This window comes from Scomber scombrus, chromosome 5 (assembly GCF_963691925.1).
Source record: "Scomber scombrus chromosome 5, fScoSco1.1, whole genome shotgun sequence".
NCBI lineage: Eukaryota > Metazoa > Chordata > Actinopteri > Scombriformes > Scombridae > Scomber > Scomber scombrus.
In genome coordinates, this window is record NC_084974.1 from 20,915,205 (window position 1) to 20,933,181 (window position 17,977).

Below are 17,977 nucleotides of genomic sequence, written 5' to 3' on the forward strand. Positions count from 1 at the left end.
ATCACTGTAGGTTTTAACTCGAATACCGACAAAGTACAACAGTAGTTAGCTCTTTACCCATTGGGCAGCTCTTAGCTCTAGCCCATATCCCTGTTCTGCTTTGGTACTAATCCCTTACCTGCAAACTAATCCGGCACTAATCCTGAGCCAATGCAAAGCTAAACCTGCAGACATAAATGTAATCTCAATTCTAGTATTTCTTCTCAATGCTAATCTTAAACCTAATCCAGCTTTGCAGGGTGTGTATGACTGCACTCACAGTGGACCTCCAGGACCTCAGTTGTCTGGTAAGGATTGGACAGAGACACATGCTCCACGCTGCAGGTGTAGGCGTCTCCGTCATCTCCTCTGTCCACATTGAACTGGAGGGAACTCCTCACTGTGAATGATTTTCCTGTGGCATTCACCTCCTTGGTGCCTGTAGAGAGTCAGAAAATGAAAAAAAAAATGTACTTGTATAACTAATATTATTGGGGAACAGTTCTTGCTTTTGTGCAGGAAGTTCGTGCAAAAAATAATTTCGAAGAGAAAGCAGCTAGCATTATAACTAAAATGTGAGAAACATGCATTTTATTTCAAGTTGTGTTCTGACATAGACAGCTGCAGTGTTGTTGTTTTTCTCTGCATCTCCTTTGAGGGAGAGAATCCTTGGCCTTTGAAAGTCAAGTCAAAGTAGAGTGAATACGGAGGGGAGAGCAGTGAGCGTTGACTCGGTTGGTTGGGTGTGTTTGCTCCTTCAGGACCATCTCTCAAACATCCCAGTCAACACAAACAGGAGCACATTCCCCCGGCAGTATGGAGAGGATTTCCGTAGTTGTAGTCACACCTCTCCTTTCTGTTCTCTCCTTTGTCTTAATTTCATGCCCAAACATTCACTCTATACACAGCTGCAGATCCTGATTTGTCTTTCTATTCTCCCCAGCCTTATTACTCTGTCTTCATTTAGAGATGCTTCTTAACTGGAAGCACTTCTTTGTAGTTTTCTGTCTTCTCCTGTCAACGGCTTGTGTGGTAGTGTCACTTTGTTCTGACACAGCTGTGCAAGGCTATTGCCCCTCATCAAAGCAAAACGGACAAAGGCATTTACCTGACAATGGCCTCAATGACATTTCACTGTAGACTTTTCACTACAACCTCTGCCCTCACCTCCTCTGGACTTCCCACCATCCAGTGCAAACCTCAGTCAATCTATTCCTATGTATGTACTCCCTCCACTCCTTCACTCACAAATACACTCACAGTCACACATGCTCAGCACATCCCCAGTCTATTAAATGCTAAACACCCATTGCAATGAAACCTAGATCATCCATATCATCATCATTTTGAGGCAGATCTGTTCGATTTGTTCCACTCCACGGATTCTCTTTGATTTTGTCATGTGCCAGGGGAATAATATTTTATTGGACTTTCCAGTGGAAGCACTATTTCCACTATGACTGCCAAAACAGCTTTATACAGCTTTCTATACTAAACTATATTGTTTCAAAATGGAGGAATGTTTTTGCTTGCAGGTGTTAAGCCAGTCCTTCCCATGGTTTGGGTTAAAATGGTTAGATTTAGGCACAAAAACTGCTTCATTAAGGTTAGGGAAAGGTTATGGTTTGGATTCAAACATTAAAATGTGGTAAAATATCCTGTTTAACAGCACTAAAATGTCTGACATGATGTTAAAAAATGTCTGGGTAATGGTCTACAAGAGGTCCAGCAATACATTCTGGGAATACGTTAGCTCATTTGAAAATGTATGACATACTGGACTTGATTTATATGGGTTAGTAATGCTGGTTACTTTTTTGAATGCATGACACAGTAGTACTGCAAATGTTTAAACTGAAAGTAGTTGTAGGAGGGGGATATAATAACTATGAGAGGAGGAGGAAGAAAATAAAATCACAATTTTACTTCTAACCTCGCTGACCTACAGGACAACCCAATTTTATTGATGAATGCCTTAAGAAGAAGATCATTTTGACAAAAAAACTTCGAACATTACATATCGTTTTAGCAAACAGGAAAGTCAAATGCATTGCATTTTGCCCTTAAGTTCAAAGTGGCAAAGAGGAAGTGCCTCTGTGGTGCCAAACACAAATCTCTCCAGCTTTTCCTCTCATTCTTCAAGTTGCCTGCAGCATCAGAGCTACCACAGAGAAGCTGTCAATCTGTTTCAAGGTGGCTTCTAGCATCGCCAGAGAGCAAGCAGAGGCAGCTTTCGTAAGAATGTGAATGTGCCCAAGTGCACCTGCTTTGAACCAAAACCCCAAGAGCCAAAGTCGATCTAAATTCAGGCAACTGAGGGTGCTCCTGTTCCTCTTTCCTCTCACCACATCTGTGTCTGTTTTAGCAAGTAGGAGCTTCAGAGACTAGATCTGATTTTATCAGAAATTTAAGTGCAGAAATATAATAGTTTCATAAGTGTAATATTAGGGTATGGTTTGGGTGACTTAAATGTTAGCTTCCCTTCAGATTATTTATTGTTTAATGTTCAGTGGGTCAAGCTGTCATCAGCCTTGAAGGAATAAGTACATGATAATTAGAGCCTTTGTTTATTTCATGAAGGCATCAGAGGCATTCTCCAATAGCAGCATGTTCATTTTTTAGACTTGCAAGAACTTCAAACTGTGCCTCTTGAACACCAGAATCTCCTGCACAACACAGTTTGCAACATGCTGCCTGCTGACCAATAATTACAGCCTAAATGTTTTGAGAAATTTCCTTTTCTCTTTTCTCTTTTCTCTTTTCTCTTTTCTCTTTTCTCTTTTCTCGTTCCTTCTTTTTCTTTATTCTTTGACCTAATTCTCAATTAATTTGCTTGTTGAAAGCTCTTTAAGTATAAACTCATATTCATGAGAAACATGTTTTTGCCTCATTTAGCAGTTGTCAGGGTCTATAATTTTACATTTGGACCTTCTTTATCCTTAATGAACATTCTAGCACATTTTGTATTTTGATGTTTGGTGGTCGGAGGGGACAGAGGCATAAAGAATATGCTAATAACTGCTCTGCTGGTAGATCCATGGTTGGGTTCAATCACCAACACAAGTTTACACCTATCTGTACTGTACCACATTGTATTTACAGCACACAACTTGGCTGACTAGAGTCACCAGGATAACACTGTTTCAAAATGGTGTTGTCCAAGTGCTGTTGTAACTTTAGATGTCAGTTAACATTGTTACAGATGCTGAAACCAAATAATGAAGCTTTGCGAAAGTTCAATGAGAGAGACTATCTACATGCTTACTTTAGTGTCTCTCTCTCTCTCTTTCTGTTCCTGCTTCCATGTCAGCTCACTGAGGGTGTACACTCTTTTTTTTAAAGTTAAACCAATTAGATTTTTAAGACAAATTTCGTGAGCCAATCATCTCAAGCTGTCAAACTTTTAAAACCCTTCTCTACTCCATTCACCTCCTTGCTTTAATTAAATCCAGCATTCATGGCTCCTTAAATACTGCTCCATATCTTCTAAAGAAGTTAAAAATGGACACCATGTAAAAACTCTCCCACACACATCCACTGAAATTAAACTTGTTGTGGAAAAGGGTACATTGGTTAAACAAAGTTCAAAATTACTTTGTTAAATAAATAAATGAATTAATAAATAAAAATGTCAGGGATTTGTCTTCCACTTTGTTATAATACCACTGACAGTTGACTGTGGAATATTAAGGAGCGAGAGATTTCACGACTGGACTTGTTGCACAGGTGTCATCCTATCACAGTACCACGCTGGAATTCACTGAGCTCCTGAGAGCGACCCATTCTTTCATAAATGTTTGTAGAAACAGTCTGCATGCCTTGGTGCTTGATTTTATACACCTGTGGCCATGGAAATGATTGGAACACATGATTTCAATTATTTGGATGGGTGAGTACTTTTGGCAATATAGTATATTGTTCCTGCTGTTTATGGCTGCAAGTTTTAATAAAACGACATCTCACTTTTGCTCACGTCTTCCTGTGGTCGCATCATAATGAACAAAAAAACTAACTACTGTATGAATGAGGCATTTGGATTATGGCCTTGGTGAGGATGATAATATTAAACCTCAGGAAGTGGTGTAAGAGAAGGTCATGTTCATAGAAATAAAGGACAATATGTAGAGGAATAAATAAAAAGAGGACTAAATAGAAGACAATACCAAAACAAAAATCGAGATAAACCAACAACAGATGACAAAGAGGAGCCTGAGTGTTCATTCATGCCCATGAATTAACATTCATACATGTATGCAGTTGTAGCTATTATGGGAAAAAAGACCCTGGCCCATTATAATGGAAATTAATCGAGGTAAAAGGAACTGTTCATTCTGTAACCATGTCAGAGAATCAAAAGAAGATGTTTAGTATATGCTCATTTGAAACAAAGTGTGTATATTAGAAGTTTTCAACTGTAAGATCAGCTATTGTGAAATAAATGTAAATTAGCTTGATGGAAATAGGCAAAATATATGGGTTGTGCTACTGTAGTTAATCAAAACATAGTGGTAATATACTATAGTGGTAAGATTTCAACTATATAAGATCAATGACCTTTTGAATAATTAATTCCATGTAAATGTGTCTGAGCAGGTGGTTAGCAGCACAAGAGCACCACAGGGAACTGTACTTTCACCTTTTTTCTTCACCCTGTATAACTCAGACTTCCAACACAACTTGGATTCCTTTCATCTGCAGAAATTGTGAGGTGTGTCAGTGCTGGAGAGGAGACGGAGTACAGGGTACTGGTGGACCGCTTTGTGGCATGGTATAGGAACAACCGCCTCCTTTTAAATGTGACCAAGACGAAGGAGATGCCTGTGGATCTTAGGAGGATAAGAATTAACCTTCCTCCAGTGTTCCGGTCAAATCTGGTGATTTATGGTTAATGTTAATATAAGGGAAGTTAAAACAGACCAGTCAAATTTGACCGTGAACACTTAAGTAAGGAGGGAGCCACGAACACAGGTGGAAGGTTAAGCTAAACACTATTTCCATCCAGGGAGAAGAGGTAGAGTGGAGGGCTACAGACACCTGAGCCTTCACCTTGACAACATATACTGCAATGTAACACTGAGGCTGTCTACAGGAAAAGACAGAACAGACTCTACTTCTTGAGGAAGCTTAGGTCCTTCAATATGTGCAGCAAGATGTTGCATATCTTCTACCAGTCTGTTGTGGCAAGTACAGTTTTCTTTGTAGCCATCTGTTGGGGCAGCTGCATCAGAGCTGGCAACTCTAAGAAACTGAACCAACTGATTAAGAAGGCAGGCTCTGTGCTGGAGACTGCCCTGGAGCCACTAGATTTGGTTGTGGAGGAATTCTCTCCACAACCTACAAACTCTGTCTTCAGTCAGAGGCTCTCTTACAGGAAGTCATTCCTGCCCACCGCAATGACCATTTACAACTCCCCTCTACAACTCCCCTCTATGCCGAGAGGGGAGACTCCTCCACCGAGAGGCATATTTACATTTAATTTGAACATTATTAGCAATATCTTGCCTTAAATTTTTTATTCTACCTGATAACACACACAGACCTCAAATTAAGTGTTTTTGTAAGCTATGTGTGTTTATATGTGATAGCTGCTGTAACACTGAAGTGTCCCTTTTCGGATAAATAAAGTACTCAATCTAACTAAATGTATGGAGCTTGTTATATTTGTTTGATGTAATTTAATGGTTCAAAGCAAACTTAGATAAAAACCAAAGGTTCCTTATGCTTTGGATGAAAGCATAGAGGTTCATGTTTCAGATACAACATGAAGGCCAGAAGTTGTCTGATCACATGATGCACTGGTTCTCTACTTCTCTTTGCTATAATGTGCTGTGTATGGGAAACACTATGAACATCAGACCTCTTTAGATTAGAGACACATAGGGCCTGATTTACTAAAGGTTTGCGTGTGTAAAAACGTGTGCAAACTTGAATCAGCCGTACCAATTTGTTCCCAGACTCTTTGGGAGTAAACATGTCTTTTCCCACTGATGGCACAGAGTTGCTATACGTGTTGCTGTTAACGTTTGACAATTAAAAGTTGCGAAAAAGTCAACTTATTGGAAATAATCAGCAATCAGCAGTGAGCAAGAGATGTGTACAACTTAAGGGTGTTATATTGTTGAAAGTGAATAAGAAAGTTTGAGATTTTTAATCTCTGCTCTGCTTGCTCAACTCAAAATGAAGGAGCACAGAGATGTAACACCAACATAAAGATAATGATAAAATATAGTTGTTGTCTAGATTCGAATGTCTTGATATCTTGCTTAACTTTGAATATAAAATGAGCTCTCATATGGAAGCTGCTGTGAATCTGAATGTGCCTTTGTGTTACTGTGAAAGGAATATATAGGCCACTTTCTGTATGCAAAGAGAGTGACAGTGGGTGGATTTTTTTTCCTCAATAGATTACAATTTGAGACCTAGCTGTCATTCAGCAACACAAATAATTTGAATGACTCTATACTCTGCAAACAAATTATTTGACACTGGATGACAGTTGCATTTTGAAGTTTGTAATGCTGTGTGCTTCTAATATAAATTGTTGAAAAACAAATCATCAGAGCATGAAATAAATATGACATGTTTTTGCTATTACACCTGCTGTCGTCTTTGAGCTTTGTAGACTGGTCCCCCAGTGGGGATAGAATTGACTGACAGCAGACACCGTCAGCAATGATCTACCACAGAAGAACCAATGGCAAAACATGCTGCTCCCAGCACATACTCGCTAAAGAAAGCTTTAAAGCAGCACCTACAAAAGATTTGGATCCGGAGCACTGATTGACATTCCCCTTCTCTGACACTTTGACATGGAAATGAAGTTTTTAAGTCGAGCCCTCCAGTCTCTGCTTTGTTCTTTATCTCTTTGACTTGGAGATGCAACACACCAGGTCTGTTTGCCCAAGCGGCTTAATAAAAAAAAAAACACCTTACCCAAGTAAAACTAATAAAAGCACATTTGTATACATGAGATCAGATTGGGGCAGACTTGGGGCACATGATCTTTATTAATGATATACAACTCCCACATCACACATTAATGCCATTTCATACATCAAATATAAATGCAGGGAATCATTCTTTTGTTTTAATTTCCTTTATATATTTTGTGATGCTTGCTGACCTGGGAATAGGCTGAAGTTATTACATTCTTATTGTGATCCTCTAGGAATAGGAATTGAAGGCAAAATTAAGACACCCCTCGTACACTCCATTGGCTTTTAACTTTCTATATGTTAAAATATAAAGTTTGGGTTTTAAAGATTAATTTTGATGTATATATCAAGACATAAAGCAAAATCACAAAACAAGACCAAAGATCATCTCATTGCCTCTTGAGATGGACAGCAAACCTGGTTGTGATGATGTGTGCCAGTTCTCCACTGGCCTTTCAGGGAATCTACGTGCATGTCATTTCAACAAGGAAATTTCATATCCCGGCCCCTCTCCCATCAATCATCATGCCATTTTGGGCAGACACAGACAAAACCACCAAGAAAAAGCTCTCGGGTGCGAATCTTCAATAAAGAGCAACTGTCACACTGAGTCTCCACAGCAGACTCTATTACATTAAAGAGCTCCACACAGCTTACCTCTGCCATCAAATTGAGGAAAAACATTCTTTTCTTATTTAAAAAAAAAATGTTTTTGTCTTTTCTGTGCTTTTTTTAAACAGCAGGAATAAGACAATGATGAAAGCTAAAAAAACAAAAACAAAGCGCAGTGCTTCAGACGGTTTGGAAAGAGGTTTACAAGAAAGTGAAAGCTTGTGAAACCACAGAAAACTTCTGTTCGTTTAGTGCGATCAGCACACATTACACTGCACCATCTGCTGCCTAATACATTGTCTCTGTCAGTGTTTTTTTATTTTCAGACTGGGTGAAGCTACTTATGTGGCCTCTCTGAGTTTGCATTCTTGTGTGTTCTTGTATCCTCCTTGACTCATAATCGCAGCGATTCAAAAAAAAATGAAAAGAAAAGAAAAAGCACTCAGTTAGAGCCACCTGGGGATAGGATGGATGGTTACATGGTTGACAAGAACAAATGTGAAGCCCAGCAAGATCAACCCATCACATTCAAACAGCACTAAAGTCTGTAGTACAGAGGACTTCAAACCATGGGATAAATTAACAACTGTGTGTCTTTTTCATTCAACACAGAACATAAAGCACACAGCTATGCTCAAAAAAGTGTTGTGCTCATGTTCCTATGTTCCTTTTTTTAAGGAAAGATGGCATTGCTGCAAAACAGTGTTCTCCACCATTTATAAATATTGGCGTTTAAGTGTTAAATGATTAGTGAGTTTTCTTGAGTAGTTGGTCCAATCAACACAAATTCTGATAGCAATTTATGTAATTTTATTAAGCAGAAATGTCAAGCATTTGCCGGTTCCAGCAAGTATTTAATGATTTTCTATGTTTTATCTGATTGTTAATTAAATATCTTTAGGTTTTGGACTGTTGATCACACAGGATAAACCAGAGCACCGGAGCAAGCCTTGGACTTGACATTCTCATTTTTGATAATCACCTTTAGCATTGCATGACTGATTTGTGTTTCTATTAATCAAACAGCTGAATACACCAGCACATAATCATTGCTTTAGAGCCACTAACAGTCAAAACAGAATGCTGTGTACAACTTCTTGTTGACGTACACTTCACTTTATAATTAGAATCAATAAAAGACACTGCTAGATGTCTTCCCCTCAGTCATGTAGTGAAACATGGATGGCTCTGCCACAGTCCAGTAACATTTGGACAGCTTCCAACGACAGCAGCGATGCTGGCTGTAAGCCAGGTGAATCATGGCACTACTAAACCCTGGCCAGTAGAACAATGCATGAATATGGGCACAAAAGCACGCAGCAGCTGAATGACTTGACAGTAATGATGTCTCCAAGAGGGTACAAGTGGTAACAGAGGATATGATGCTCTGTGAAATCCACACCATGCACTTACCTTGGACTTCCTTGTCATTTCTGAACCACCGGATGTTGGCAGCTGGTTTGCTACCCAATGTGGTGCATGTCAGGGTGATTAAGTCCCCCTCCAAAGCAGGCTTGGTGAATCCTGTAATCTCTGGTCGTTCTGGCACTCCTGTGGGGAATGTAAATATAATGCAATGCCTCATTTATATGTAACTTATTAAATACACGTATATGAAGGCTATAAACACAGAGGATGATACATTCTGTATTCCTCCGGCAATGATAAAATATTTATTGATTGTTGTCAACTCGTTTTTAAGATATTACCTGCTTCTTCTCTCAATCATAATGTCATGTTTAACATTTACTGTATGTGTCTTTTTTTCAAAATTATTTTTTTTTTTAAAGTTGAGGTAAAGGGAGTAATAAACTGTATCACAAAATGTGTTGTTTATCAAATAAAGTAAATAAAAAATACAATCCCTAAATGTCTCTTTTAGGATTATTGCAGCTACTCTCTTGCTGTTTGGCTGTGTGATTCCTGAAGGTTATCTTACTGAAATATAAGTCTAAATAAATCTCCATACACACCTGTCTATCCTACACAGGTGTCAATAGATTCTCAGAGTTTTTTCTGGCTGTCCTGCCTGCCAGAAAATTAAATGGCATAACACTGCTTGCAAGCTTATTTCTCATCCTTTATTCTACTAGACAAGGGGATGTATTGCAGCAGAGTTATTGTCCTACAATGTAAAGTGCCCGGTAAAGAAAAACAACCGAATAAAATTCAAAATGTGCAGGTATTCAAGCTGTCTGAACGTGAAGAATTAGCCACACATAATTGGCCTGCGAAGACTGGGCTAAAATGGATGTACTCACCCAGAACGGTGAGGAAGGCCTTGGTTGTCTTGACAGGCATGGTGAAGAGTGAGCAGGTGTACTGGCCCTCGTCTGACAGGCTGACGTCACTAATTGTGATGGTGAGCTCCTGCCACGAGGCTCGCACCAGCTCAATTCTGTTGTCCCTCAGGGCTGCAGATTGAAGGAGGGCACAAATAATCACAAAGAGCATAGAAAAAAGAAGAAGACAGGAACAGTCACTGCTGGACAAATTCACACTGAACTCTGTGATGACAATTAACTTAACTAAAGTACAATTTGTAAATAAGGTTACCTTTACCAGAGCAATTCACTGTGCTTTTAGTTATTTCAAGTTGTCAAATGTCGCAAACACATATTGTGGTCAATAGTTCGAAACATTTTCTTTCCATTTGCATTCTAGGAAGACAGTCTGATTCACAGTCAATGCGAATATAGAAAGCATCAGCGGGATGCACTGAAGCGTAGCAGTGGAAAAAGCTTAAAGTCTTATATTACAATATTTTTTTCGGGAATCACTTACATTCAAGGTATTGATTTACACTCACTTGGACACTCTTAGCAGCTGGCCTTGCCTGTGACACTTCACATGCAAAAATCTTACCCTGGTCTTACACAGAACCACTTAACCTACAGTTACATTGAGAAAAAAACAAAACAAACAAAACAACATGAAGGTACATACGTTCTTCTATACTGTGTATCAATTTGGTATGGCTGATAAGTATTAAAACTAAGCAACACTACTAGTAATTTGGAGAAAAAAAAGATGCCATTTCTACAAGGGCATAAGAAGTCAGCTATTATGACAAATGATAATATAATAATCACTGTTAACATAGTGTAAGATGAGATTTATTTTTGTGAATAATTGGTTTAAAGAATATATATGATTTTGGTATTGGTTGGATGTTTTAAGTAATTTGAATAATAGTTAATGATTTGATTAATTAACTGGACACTTTCATCATTTAGATAAAACTGGGAAAACCATGCAACAAAACTGAAAAAGGTCATTTCGCATCTGTTATGTCTTACACGTTTTCAAATTCAGAATCACTGGGTCCTACAAGCGACCAACCACATAGGGCAGGAGAGAAAGTGCTCTTTTTTGAATACATTACACATTCTTAATCCTCACTCCCTTTAGGCCTGGCCAGCTCTCTCCCTGGACACTCTTTCATCTAAAGTAATTTAAACTCTATTGGATTGTACTACACAAGGCAAATCTGGCAAAATGCAGCAGAAGTAGGTGTTGATTAGGATTTAATCAACGTGTCCAATGTGAAGTGGCGCCCTATCAGATACAGAAGACATCTCTATGAAAGTCATTAATCACCAGCTACGTTCCCATTTGATTGTAGTGATAAACATACACTGCAGACATGTGATACACAATTAAATTAGATTGGCTAAAATGATTATTAGATTTACACAGACATAAGTCATTATCAACAATGCTGTTCTTCAGGTTCAATTACACCATATCATTTGATGATCATTATCCTATAACCACACATATGCTAAAAAGAAGAAAAAAATAAATTGGCTATAAAGATATTGGTGTCCCCTAAGAAGCTTCTGATTAGAGACTCTTTGTTATCCAAGAATAAAGAGTAGCATAAATAAAAACAATCTTCCAGCCAGCATTAAAATTTAATAACAAGCTGCGCCATTAGAGAGCCAGCTTATTATGTGCTACGGGGCTTAAAACAAACATTTGATAGTCTCACTGAAGAAAAGCGCATCCTGAAACAAAGCTGCCTGACGTTCTTTGTAGTTGAGCATCCTCACTACAGTGCCTGAAAATGCCTAGAGGCTCTGGCAGAAAACAGAAAACCCTTTGGTGGATGGATGCATTGGAGAGGTGATAGGGTCTAGGCAAACATCGTGCAGGAACTCATAAGATATAGAAGTACAGGCTGGGAGGATCAAAGCTTTGGACAAGATGACATACTGTACTTCCCCTGGCCCTTATCCCTCTATCTCTGCAACGCACAGAGAAAAGACAGAGAGAGAAACAGGCTGACTTTTTTTCTTCTTAACCCCCTGTTACTCAAAGCACACACACCTAAGATAAATGGTCTGACTGTTTCCTGAGAAAAATGTGTTAATAGTAAAACTGACATCTTTTGGCTAAAGTAAGATTCTAACCAAAACCTGTAAAATCTACAAAATCTGTAGTTTGTTCCAGCAGTTGTGATCAGGTGGAATTTATGTCAGATATACTAGAGTTAATCTTAAAAAATCCTAATGTCCATAGAAACTTCCCAAACTACTGCAGCATAACTCACTTCCCTGCTGTCCATATGGTCAGTTTCCAAACAATCATTGTTTTGTCAAAACATGGCAATACATGTTGCTTCTGTGTCACCTTCTCTCAAACCTCCAAAGTCGCATTTTTAGTCAAATATCCACAAGGTTACCAATGTTTGGAACATATTTAGCTTAGACACTGGAGGCCTCATTTATAAAACTGTTTATAGGATTCACATCAAAAGGTGCCATATGGATGAACACAGAAAGTGCTTACGCACAAAAATATTCTGATTTATGACACAGTGCGCACACATGTGCTATGCCGGTTTCCCTTGATGAATCACAATCAACTTGATATGTGGTGCACATGATAAAACGTCTTGTCACACCCTTGTAACACCCACAGTTGCCTATAAGTGAAACACCCCAAATCAATTTTCTTCTATACCAACTGCATAAAGACAACCATGGCAAAAAATAGAAAGACTAAAAAAAGGAAATTTCACACAGTGTGAAATCAAAGTTCTTGTTGAGGAGGTTGAGACATGGTGGACTCACTGTGGGCATTACAAATGCCAAACAGGCTTTAGAGTGGCAGCATGTGGCAGATGCATCGAATGCTGCTGGCTGAGACGTTCAGATCCTCTCCGAAACAAAATAGAAGTGATCTGACATAAAAGTAGAGTGTTTGTGCCACTGGCAGGCAAAAGGGGACACCAGGGCTTTTCCCCCCTTTTGAGATGCTTGCAGGAATGATCGGGCAATCCCTCCTGAATAGTGACGTAGGTGGAGGGGGACACAGTTATGCAAAATACATCAGATGACCCAGGTGCGTAATTTGTATTCCCTCATTTCAAAATAGAGTAAACCAAATGCATTCAAGTAGTGTTTGAATTGTATTTCCACAACCAAATTAGACATTTTCTATTGTTTTTAGTCACTTCCATTTTCCATTGCTTTGGTTGTTTTTAAACCCATCACATCCTCACACTGGTGCAAGGCAGCAGCGTTTGGCTCAAATGCCTGTCAGGGTTAAAGGGTTCTTTTGCAACAACAGATAACTGTGTTCTTATTTATTACCACAAAATCCTGTTTTTTTGGTGTCTGTGCACTCCAGGGAGTATCAATCAAACAAGTATTTGTTTTAAGACTGGCTTTTTCTCTCTTTTTGCAAATGAACTCTTCATATAATACGTGAGAGGTAATATTTTGATTTATTTTAACCCATGGTATCAATTTCAAACCGTTTCTCGGGCTTCATTTTTCTGCCATGGGTGTCACAGTTTCTCATTTCTCCACTTTATGTGCATATGCATGTGTCAGAGTTTCTGTGGAGGACTGCACAATCTCCCAACAAGTTTGTTTTTTATCAATCTAAAAGTTGGCTTAGGAAGTGATGTACGCTCTGTTTTGTGCATGCACAACAGTTATGAATGAGGCCCAAGAGAAGTATGTTTTGCTACAGGAATGTTTTTTGAAATTTCTTGAGACTTTTCTCCTGCTGAAACCTTCTGTCACTGGAATCCATTGAAACTAACATGAATTCAAGCTGTCAATAGTGTCTGTTCTCTGTGAACAACTCAACTCTTATAAAAGCCTTTTAAAATTGTCTGATACTCAAGGGATATGGAGGACCACTTTAAATACCAACACGGTGACTAAATACAGCACATTTTCTATATCTACTGAACAATAAAACATTACAGAACTAAATCTAAATGCAAGTTGCTGAAATACTGATTTAGATAGATAGTTTGAACCCAAGTAGTGGCTGAGAAACAACTTACAGTTAAACAAAAGATGGACTTGACTGATGCATTTTTTGTTAGACAACTTCTGGCACTATACAGCAGGTCAATGACATATTGATAAAATGAGATATACAAAGGTTTGAATAACCCAAAGACAAGTATTATCTATTACTCAAACAGCATATGGCAAGGAAACCATACTGCTAGAATCCAATCCAGGCTAGAGGCCCAGACTGTGGGCAGATCCGTCACAATCAGACCCAAATGCCAGCGGCTGACAAAGCTTTTTTCCAGGTGCTTTAGGGAATCAATGTGATGAAAAGGTTCATTTCCCCCAAACCCTAGATAGCTCCTGTGCTGTTCATTCTGCTTAGGAGGAAGCATAAATCTGCACCCTGACCTTGTGTATATGCTACAGCCTTGCAGCATGGCAGCTTAATGCGCAGTACATCTCCTGTGATGGAGGCCTTACCAAGGCTGTCTCAAATCAGTAAAACTGACAAACCGATTCCCCTAAGGGCAAAGGGATACTGTTGCAACTGCCCTTTGATGCAAAGTAATGTTTGCCTTGTTTCCTTGACAGTCCTTTGCACCACCAACCATGACAATAGCTGACCAATCTGAGGTCTCTTGGGAGAACTGTGGTTTGTCAGATCCAGTTTTAGCAAGCTAGGTCAATTTTGCTGAAAGTTATCTAAATGTACTATGTCCAAGACCCTGTTTCAACATAAGAAAGTGCTGTTAAAATCACTTATATGGTGTGTGCTGTTTTCATGTGTAAGAGAAAAGCTGACAGTTTGCCTGGTAGCTACATTATCTCTGTCCTCAGACAAATCTGGAAGCAGAGAAAATGGAAGTGCACTTATCACATGGCATTTACTTTACTTCTCACTCCACTGAGCAGCCGACAGATGTTAACCAATGTTTCTGATCAAAAATGATGAAGTATCTCCTGATAGTCCAGTTAGAAAAGGACATTTTACATTTATCCATTAGTCTTGGAAACAAGCCGATGGTTCTCCGCTTCAGCCAAAATACGTTTACATCCGCAATGCTGAGTGTCCCCATTTGGCCATTTTTGCATGGCCTGTAACCACTTTGAGATAGTCCTGGAATGTGAAAGCACTAGCTGTCCTTCAGCGAGAACACAGGGTCTTGGCGCACCCCCCACTCTCCAGCCAGGGGCTCCACTCTTTGCAATTAGAGTGTGTTTGCTGCTGGCTGTGCTCGCTCAATGACTGCCGTTCTGGACGTGTTCCAGGGCTAGTGGTGCAGGCAGGGGGCTCTTTACCACCACACATGTGGCTGCAATTAAGAGAAGGAAACTGCCTTGTTTCAGAGGGCCATTGTTACTGCCCACGCTCTCAGAGATCCCACAGAGCAGATGCTACTCAAATTGGACTCATTTTCAGCGCTTGAAGGAGGGAAGGAAATAAGGAGGAATTCTCCCAGCAGCTATGCTACGTCCCCTCTTCAAGTGGTGAATAATGAGACTGAATATATTTTTGTCCATCCATTTTTCAGCCCACTGGCATAAGCTTGATTGTACACTGTGGGATTTTGTTCTGCCTTTGAGTCTTTCTAAATTTAATTTTTATTAAAAAGTGTCAGTGGGGGTTACATAATTCTGTTGGTTTACAATTCAGTTTTACCCATTTAAGGGTTCGTAAAGACATTAACAGTACAACATAGCACTGACTTAGCCAATGTAAAGGGATATAAAAATTTTAGGTGAAGGAATTTAAATGCAATATATTCTTTATTATTCTTAAGAGCTAATAATATACATTATACATTAGAGTACAGTGTGGCATGGAGATTATAGTATATGCATATATCACATTTGTGATAATAGCTGACTGTACTGTATAGTGCCATAATGGTAGATTCACATTTCAGTGAAGCTGGAGGTAACCCAGTACACTTAAAAGCCCATTAGTCCCTGAAGAAAGACATTAGCTGTGGCCATGAGACCCTTTTTAAATGTTTTCACTTGCAGAAACAGTCACTGATAAGTAAACAAAACCAGAAAAAACGTGTGGCTTGTGGCCTATGAAATATTTGTCAGCATCATTTTTGTATAAAAATAATTTTCCAAAATATTTGATGAAAATGTGAAAAAGTATAACCTGCATTGAACATTTATGAAATAGACTTTACACTCCTTCATTAATTTTTTCCCCTTTTACCATAATTGTTTGTCTATAATGCTTTCTCTTCTCCTCTCCTGTTCTCTGCTTACACTTCTACTACCATTACTTCTAATAATAATAATCACTGTTCAATAATAGTTCAAGTCATTTTTAAACTAAGGATGGATTTACACACAGCTACATGAGACTGAACTGGGGAAAGCATCCACAACACTCACAACAGACCTACAGTACCATCAAATGTTGTGTGTTTACTAGAATGGAGGTTTAAATGTGCTTTCATTGGTGCTCCCTCCAGTAATTGCATCCATGGTGATTATCCTTCATTCTCTTAAGCTAATGAATGTTTTAATGCTCACATTAGAGCATTAATTTAGCACATAACAGCATTTTGATTACTACAAGCCAATTAAGATCAATTTTGCTTTGTGACCTTTATGATCCAGGCTGAATGTCCCAATTAAATGTCATGAATGATGAACCATAAACTACTGCTAGATGGAATTGAGATGAGAAAAAGTGATGTAGAATTTGCCACAGCATGTATATGTCTCCATATCTTTGCAACAAGCACATACTGTTGATCAAAAGAGCAATTTGTTATCTGCCATAGACATGCAACCTGAAGTGGTTTTTTTTTCATTAATTGCATTATGCGTATTCACCATATCTGACAAAAGATTCTGCTTCGATCCTGCACGCCTCCAGAAATGTCATTACCATTCTCTACAGCACCACTACTTAGGTTTTATCCTTTTCCCACAGAAGCCAAAAGTGAAGTAAATCATAATGAAGACAGCAAAGGACAGCTCTGTTCTCATTTGTCCTACTCAGTAATAATAATTCATAACCCCAGCAACATATAAAAGGGATAATTCTACAAAAGACATATGGTCCAAATCGATTTCTTCATTGTGGCAGGCCACCACAGAGCAGCTCCCTTCAACGGTCCCTGCTAATTGGCCTAATGTATGAATGATGTTCTGGCCTGGCTATTAAGAAAATCTATCTCCGTTGTCTCAGATCTGTGGCAGTAGTGCGTAAGAATCTGTATGCTGGTCTTTGCCATAGTGTAGTCTGACGCCTCTGAGGTGGCAACAATCAACTAAGACTCAGATATACATAATGAATGAGGAGAAGTGTGCCAAGGAGCCAGCTGGCTTGATATAAGAGGAGGGCTGTGTTCAGCTTCAGACAAATGTGCAGAGACAGTCCAACCCATATGGATCGGCTTAAAGAATCCAGCAAGGTTAACACTCTCTTGGAGCTCTACGAGGTTTGACTGAGTCTCTTATGGGAGAGGATAAGATAGAAGTCCTTCTTATCTTTTACACTCTCACCAATGATACATTATGCTATTGAGCTGTCACCTGCCCACCATTTCCTTCCCACCTGCGACCACATCACTAACACTCCTTCCAGGTCTCTGATGAGAAATGATATTGCTGTGTAGACAAATAGTTGGTCACATCTTGTAGGATGTACCCCTGGGATTATGTCTACCTACCTACTTTAGGACTCTCCAGGGTAAACTAATAGAGTACCACTGGGATCCTTCTTTTATTGCATGTTGCAATTAAATTAACAGATGTTAATTGGAGTAATCTTGTTATTAATGGAGTCTTCACTGGAAAAATTACAGCATCTGTGGTTGTGTTTTCTTTTTTTTTTAAACTTGTGGTTAACAAAAGCAAAGGAGGACAATGGATCATATTCTCTCATATCCAAGATTTTGTTGCCTAAATCTAACCAGACCTTAACCATAGATGTGGCAGATCAGACAATGTATGAGTCACTCTAGATGCAACCAACAAGCAACCTATTTTGTCAGTACGTTCAAGGACTAATACAACAACTACTACTACCACTAATACTAATAATAATAACAATGATCCATTTAGTTACCCATACTCTTTTGTTTCACCTTACTTATATCATAATATTAGCAATTCAACTACCTGTGCTTCTTTTCTTTTCTTTTCTATTCAACATATTTTACCTCCTAGTTATTTCTGCCCTAAATGTTG

At 38.9% G+C, this 17,977-nt stretch overlaps 1 protein-coding gene across 1 annotated transcript in view; it reads right to left on the reverse strand.

The window, feature by feature from the left end:
• The window catches only part of cadm2b (cell adhesion molecule 2b), a 151,750-nt gene that overhangs the window by 11,179 nt on the left and 122,594 nt on the right, over positions 1 to 17,977 (reverse strand). The window contains exons 4-6 of the mRNA XM_062419075.1: positions 9,788 to 9,940; positions 8,940 to 9,077; positions 260 to 418 (exon numbers count right to left, since the gene is read on the reverse strand). Coding sequence (XP_062275059.1) covers positions 260 to 418; positions 8,940 to 9,077; positions 9,788 to 9,940 — 450 coding nt within the window. The remainder of the gene's footprint in view (positions 1 to 259; positions 419 to 8,939; positions 9,078 to 9,787; positions 9,941 to 17,977) is intronic.